The sequence below is a fragment of the Anastrepha obliqua genome, chromosome 1, assembly GCF_027943255.1.
Source record: "Anastrepha obliqua isolate idAnaObli1 chromosome 1, idAnaObli1_1.0, whole genome shotgun sequence".
NCBI classification, from domain to species: domain Eukaryota; kingdom Metazoa; phylum Arthropoda; class Insecta; order Diptera; family Tephritidae; genus Anastrepha; species Anastrepha obliqua.
In genome coordinates this window covers 42,052,854-42,059,838 of record NC_072892.1, presented here as the reverse complement: position 1 = coordinate 42,059,838, position 6,985 = coordinate 42,052,854, and the positions used below count along the sequence as shown (strand labels likewise).

General features: G+C 35.9%; 1 protein-coding gene across 1 annotated transcript; it reads left to right on the top strand.

Moving 5' to 3' along the window:
* The first annotated feature begins 5,643 nt into the window (after nt 1–5,643).
* On the top strand, nt 5,644–6,113 carry LOC129235961 (uncharacterized). The gene is made up of 2 exons (XM_054870056.1): nt 5,644–5,697; nt 5,752–6,113. The coding sequence occupies exons 1-2, from the start codon at nt 5,688–5,690 to the stop codon at nt 6,111–6,113; spliced, it is 372 nt and encodes a 123-aa protein (XP_054726031.1). The 5' UTR covers nt 5,644–5,687.
* The last annotated feature ends 872 nt before the right edge of the window (nt 6,114–6,985 follow it).

Here is a 6,985-nt window from a genome sequence, read left to right as displayed (position 1 = left end):
AATAGCATTTTCCTGGGCCTATCGTTAGATGAGAATGGCGATAACGATCGGCGAATCCTCCGTACTGACAGGGTTTGATGTACTAAAAACACTGTAAACCGTCAGGCAAATCAAATGGTTTAATAATTTTTTTACTTGGCGACAGCCGTAGCCGAATGGGTTGGTGCGTGACAACCATTCGGGATTCACAGAAAGAACGTAGGTTCAAATCTCGGTGAAACACCAAAATCAAAGAAAAACATTTTTCTAATAGCGCACAGTGCGGCCGATTCCCAAAAAGCTGGCCAAAAGTCGGAAAAAAAGTTTCTAGATAGAGTTTTTTTTGTCTTTGGTTGGCTACGAGAAATCTTTAGTACATATCAAAACCTCGACACAAAATTTTTAGCTGCAGCAATATGTAGATACATTTTTTGCAATTTTTTTTATAAAATTTGAGTTTTCAAACTGTATAGTAATACAACGCCGTCATATGCTGCTTTGAAACCTATTAAAGGTTACTCAAAAAAGTATTGGTTACTGAATAAAACAAGATTCAGCTGCTACCACTTGCTACCTTGGCTTTTATGCTATTTTTTGTGCACAAGAAATAAATACGAAGAGAGAATGAGAGAAAACAGTGAAAGCCTATACTTTCAAGAGGGGATCTGCTTGTATAAGTAACGTAGGTTTCTATACAAATTCGTGTGTGTGTGTGTGTTTTTTTTTTTAACTCGGAAGAGCTCACCTCTTACGTTATTTCGCCATGCTCGCAACCGCACACCCAAGACCGGTCACCCCAATCAGAAATTAACAACAGGCGCAGTATTGCACCAGTACAATCAATTTTAATACACTTATTAAAACTACTAATTTAAACTCAATTAATAATTATTAAATACATATAACATAATTAAATACAGGGTGGCTGATGAAAACCGCTACCAAAAAAAAAAATTGAATAACTTTTTTTCTTTTTAAGTTATCTGTTCCATTTTTGTTTTAATTTGCAGATTGATCTTTAAAACTTATTAAAATGGATAACTGGGACACGCAAACAAGAATTTGGATAGTCCGCCGCTATCACGCACTGGAGTCCGTAGTTTTGGTACGAGAGAGAGAGTACAGGCGGATGTTTGGCGGCGATCCCCCGAGCAGATGGACCATAATGAGACTGGTGAATAATTTTGCTGAGCAAGGAACAGTCGCAAGAAGGCCTTATCATCGAAACCCACCAGTTCGGACGGAGGAAACGATCGCTGCTGTAGCTGCAGCTATACAAAGCAATCCAAGGGTTTCAACAAGAAGCTTATCTGCGCAACCTGGTGTCAGCCGACAGTCTTTGCAAACAATAATGCACAAAGATTTAGACTTATTTCCCTACAAAATTCAAATGGTTAACAAACTGAATGCAGCAGACTTGCCGATTCGCTTGGAATTTTGCCAGAAGATCCTGCAAATGGTGGAAGAAGACCAAAACATGTTAAACTGCCTTTTCATGTCTGATGAGGCCCATTTCGATTTAAACGGCAATGTGAACAAACAAAATTGTCGAATATGGAGTACTTCTAACCCACAGATACTCCACGAGACGGAATTGCATCCTCTTCGCGTGACAGTGTGGTGTGCGGTTTCTTCACGCTGTATTGTTGGGCCTTATTTTTTTGAAGAAAATGGTCACACCGTTACGGTTACTGGAGACCGTTATTTGAAAATGCTGAAAGAATTTTTCTATCCAGAACTACGCCGAAAGAGAATTCCTTTCAACTCTGTGTGGTTTCAACAAGATGAGGCAACGTCTCACATAGCCCAGACTGTTATGACAGACTTGCGACGAAAATTTCCCAATAAACTGATTTCAAGAAACTCCGAATTTCGTTGGCCCCCCAGGTCGCCTGACCTTACTGCACCTGACTTTTTCTTGTGAGGTTTATGTAAACAAGAAGTTTATAAAACAAAGCCAACAAATTTGGATGAACTAAAACAATCCATTCGGGCAATAATTGCGGCTATTCCTGTCGCAACTCTCAAAGCAGCAATGAACAACTTTTTACTAAGATGCCGCACTTGTGTCAACGAGCATGGGGGGCATTTAAATTCAATTATTTTTAAAACTACTTAAGCTACATTTAAGAAAATTTAATGACCTTCAACTTGAAAAAAAAAATAAATGAATTCCATACACTAAAAAAAAAGTTATTTGAGTTTCTTAATGTAGCAAAATTCATCAGCCACCCTGTATAACGAACACCAATGGCGCATTTGCTGCGACCTCAAAGTAGTTTCCTTGATTACAGGCATCTGGCCGTCCAAAATATCCGTGTTTTTTGTGCGATTGGGATTCACGATACCGAGAAGGTATTAAAGGAAGAAACCAGTACAAACAACATAACTGGAGTAGTCGAATTGGGCGAAAATGGCCTAATGACAATAGGCTACACGAAAGTCCTGAAATGAAAATTTTGTTGCCGTTGCTCCACATTAAACTTGGCATTGCTAAAAATTTTTTGAAATGTATCGCAAAAAGACCAGCAGTATTCAACCGCTTGAAAGACATTTTCCCAAGACTAAGTAAGGCCCAAATTCAGGAAGGGGTTGTTAATGGTCCCGACATACGGAAACTAATGAGTCGTCAAGATTTTGAGCAAGTTCTGACAGACCGAGAATTAAATGCATGGCTTGCATTGAAAGCAGTCATCAAAGGACTTTTGGGTAAAGAACGCGAAGAAAACTACAGGCAATCTGTTGCAAACATGTTGGCAGCTTTCGCTGAAATTGGGGTTAATATGTCATACAAAATTAACCTCTTGCATCAGCATCTTGAAAAACTCGCTCAACAGTTGCCAACTGAATCTGATGAGCAAGGCGAACGTCATCACCAAACTGCGCTTCCATTTGAAATAAGGTAACTATAGAGTGTGCATATTTTGAATTCCTAGATTTTTCTAATATTTTGGTCAGAGTGCACAATTTAAACATGTTAACGATTGAAAACTATTTTCGTTTCAGGTACAGAGGAAAGAAATCTCCAGATGCGATACTCGCTGAAATTTGTTGGTGGTATAAAAACACCTTTGAAGAAGAGGAAGACGAGGAAAAAGAGGAAGAAGGGGAAGACACAGATGAAAATCCAGAATATCTGTTGGACGAAATAATCGATCTCTCTGATGATGATGACGATGACCAAGACATTAGAGAGAGCAGTGATGTTGATCCACAGCCGCCTGCTAAACGGCAGCTGGCCAAATTATTAATTTAATTTATTTTATTTTTCTACTTAAAACTTTTCATTATTAACATTTCAAAATTATACATTTTTCCATATTTTTATATTTTCTTTTTCTATGTTTCTTCAAAACCAACACTGAACAAAATTGGTAAATAAAAAATGAGAAATAAATTAATATTAAGCTCAAAAAACGCACGTTTTGTATTATGACTGTATGCCTAAAGCGCAAATTATCGACTAAGACAATTTTTTTCAAATGAAATTCAATAAAGAAACAGAAGCATATTATAGACCACAAAAAAATTAAAAAACACTTAGTTTTGTGGAAAATATTTTCAAAAAACATGAAAAAAAAAATAATTTTTCCAACATTTTACCTCATAAGTACCATAAAAATTTTCGAAATCAATTTTTTCAAAAATTGTAATTGTTGCACAGGTCTCTAGCAATAATTTGGCTTTTACAGATTGAAAAAATATCAATTAGTCGACGAGTTATAGCCGAAAACCCATATAAACAATATACTGAAAATCGGCATTTGACTGGAAACTTCGAAGGCCGATTAAAAAAAAATTCGAACTAACATAAACAAACGGCGCGATACGGGTCCTTTAATTTAGCCTCTATTTTCACTCGCCACTCTCAGAATGGACCTAATTTTTGCTAACCTGAATTTGTTCCACAGTGTTATCTTACTTACCGCTATACGCATTTGAATAATTAAAAATCAAACAATCGTACACGTATGCATTTTAAATGAATTTATTTTTATTAATTTTTGTATTGTAAGTAATTTTAAATTTTAAGGCAAAGCGTTTACATAAAAATACATTTTGCTTCTAGGTAGTTCATTTTATATTTTATTAGATACAGGGTGGCTGATGAAAGCCGCTACCAAAAAAAAATTGAATAACTTTTTTTCTTTTTAAGTTATCTGTTCCATTTTGGTTTTAATTTGCAGATTGATCTTTAAAATTTATTAAAATGGATAACTGGGACACGCAAACAAGAATTTGGATAGTCCGCCCCTATCACGCACTGGAGTCCGTAGTTTTGGTACAGAGAGAGTACAGGCGGATGTTTGGCGGCGATCCCCCGAGCAGATGGGTCATAATGAAACTGGTGAATAATTTTGCTGAGCAAGGAACAGTCGCAAGAAGGCCTTATCATCGAAACCCACCAGTTCGGACGGAGGAAACGATCGCTGCTGTAGCTGCAGCTATACAAAGCAATCCAAGGGTTTCAACAAGAAGCTTATCTGCTCAACCTGGTGTCAGCCGACAGTCTTTGCAAACAATAATGCACAAAGATTTAGACTTATTTCCCTACAAAATTCAAATGGTTAACAAACTGAATGCAGCAGACTTGCCGATTCGCTTGGAATTTTGCCAGAAGATCCTGCAAATGGTGGAAGAAGACCAAAACATGTTAAACTGCCTTTTCATGTCTGATGAGGCCCATTTCGATTTAAACGGCAATGTGAACAAACAAAATTGTCGAATATGGAGTACTTCTAACCCACAGATACTCCACGAGACGGAATTGCATCCTCTTCGCGTGACAGTGTGGTGTGCGGTTTCTTCACGCTGTATTGTCGGGCCTTATTTTTTTGAAGAAAATGGTCACACCGTTACGGTTACTGGAGACCGTTATTTGAAAATGCTGAAAGAATTTTTCTATCCAGAACTACGCCGAAAGAGAATTCCTTTCAACTCTGTGTGGTTTCAACAAGATGAGGCAACGTCTCACATAGCCCAGACTGTTATGACAGACTTGCGACGAAAATTTCCCAATAAACTGATTTCAAGAAACTCCGAATTTCGTTGGCCCCCCAGGTCGCCTGACCTTACTGCACCTGACTTTTTCTTGTGAGGTTTATGTAAACAAGAAGTTTATAAAACAAACCCAACAAATTTGGATGAACTAAAACAATCCATTCGGGCAACAATTGCGGCTATTCCTGTCGCAACTCTCAAAGCAGCAATGAACAACTTTTTACTAAGATGCCGCACTTGTGTCAACGAGCATGGGGGGCATTTAAATTCAATTATTTCTAAAACTAATATAGTTAAGCTACATTTAATAAAATTTAATGACCTTCAACTTGAAAAAAAAAATAAATGAATTCCATACACTAAAAAAAAAGTTATTTGAGTTTCTTAATGTATAATAAACATACATTTTTTAATCCCTTATTGTTACGAATGAATAAGAAAATAGAGTTTAGTTTACTAAGTTAATAACGTATTTGCTATTTTTTTTCAGTGAAAACAATGGCGTCTAGAGGCTGCATCAATTCACCAGACTTGTTTTGTTATGTGTGCGGCTATCTCACGGACAAAAGACACCGAAAGACATTTACACCATTTCTGACAGCGGCAAATTATGGGCACCACAGTTCATTTGTTTGACATGTGCATGCAACTTACGGGGTTGGATAAGGAAGGCTAAAAATAACAACCATCTGGCATTTGGAGTTCCTATGATATGGCGTGAGTCAAGCAACCACATCACTGACTGTTATTTCTGTTTGACAAATGTCACAGGTTTCTCATACAAGACTCGTTCATCTGTGAAGTATCCAGATATTCCCTCGGTTTCAAAACCAATTCCACATGATCCAGTCAGTTGTCCAATACCAACATCACCTACAGAATACAGAGTCGATGATGCAACACAAGAAAGTTCGTCTTTCAGCAACATGGCAGACTCTGACTACAATCCTGATGATGATGAAATTCATTTGATTAATAATGATGATCTTTGCGACCTTGTACGGGACCTGGCACTAACAAAAGGTCAAGCTGAACTGCTAGGTTCACGTCTGAAAGAGTTTAATTTGCTATCACCAGGTACAAGAACTTCACAATTTCGACATAGACACAAAGAACTCGTGCAGAACTTTTAATTTAAGGAACTTTACGTTATACCTATGTATTTTACAAGTGTATTATATCTTAAACTATGTGTATTTATGTTAAATAGTACTCTATTCAGCGATATATGCTCTACTGTGATTTGCCTGCGAGTTGTTTGTTTTGATACAATATTAAACATACATAAATGGTCAATGACAAATATCTCAACAACGGTGGGTGATAGAGACAAACGGTTTCTATTTTTGTAATCAGCATGTCTTACTTGTCTTAAAACAAGTGTTGGTTTCCAAGATATTTTCCGAAAGTTTTTTTTTGTTGATCAGTGTAATTATTAAATATAGCATAATTAAATATAATCCTTTAACTTAAATTAATATTTTATATATATTTTTAATTATTAATATATATTTTTAGATTAAATCTAATAAATTTTAATACACTTATTAAAACTACTAATTTTAACTCGATTAATAATTATTAAATATAACATAATTAAATATAATCCTTTAACTTAAATTAATATTTTATATATATTTTTAATTATTAATATATTTTTATAGATTAAATCTAATCAATTAAAGAGAAAGAAAAAAATACATTTTAATTGCGGAATAGACTATTTTGCTAATTACACTATGTAACAAGATTTTTGTCCATGGGTTGTAATTGTTATTTCCTAGTCAGTTAGGTCCCAAAAGTATAGAAAACAGCTATTGTCTCAAGATAACTTTGCTTTTGTGACCATAGCAGCGCTTTTTTGAAAAATACGTTATCGCCTATACTTATAATTGTATGTACAGGTAACCCTCCTATAACGCGGTACTTCTATAGCGCGATTTCGCTACAACGCGGTTTGCGAATTGCGGAATGTTTCTTATAACGCGACTCCTACAACGCGATT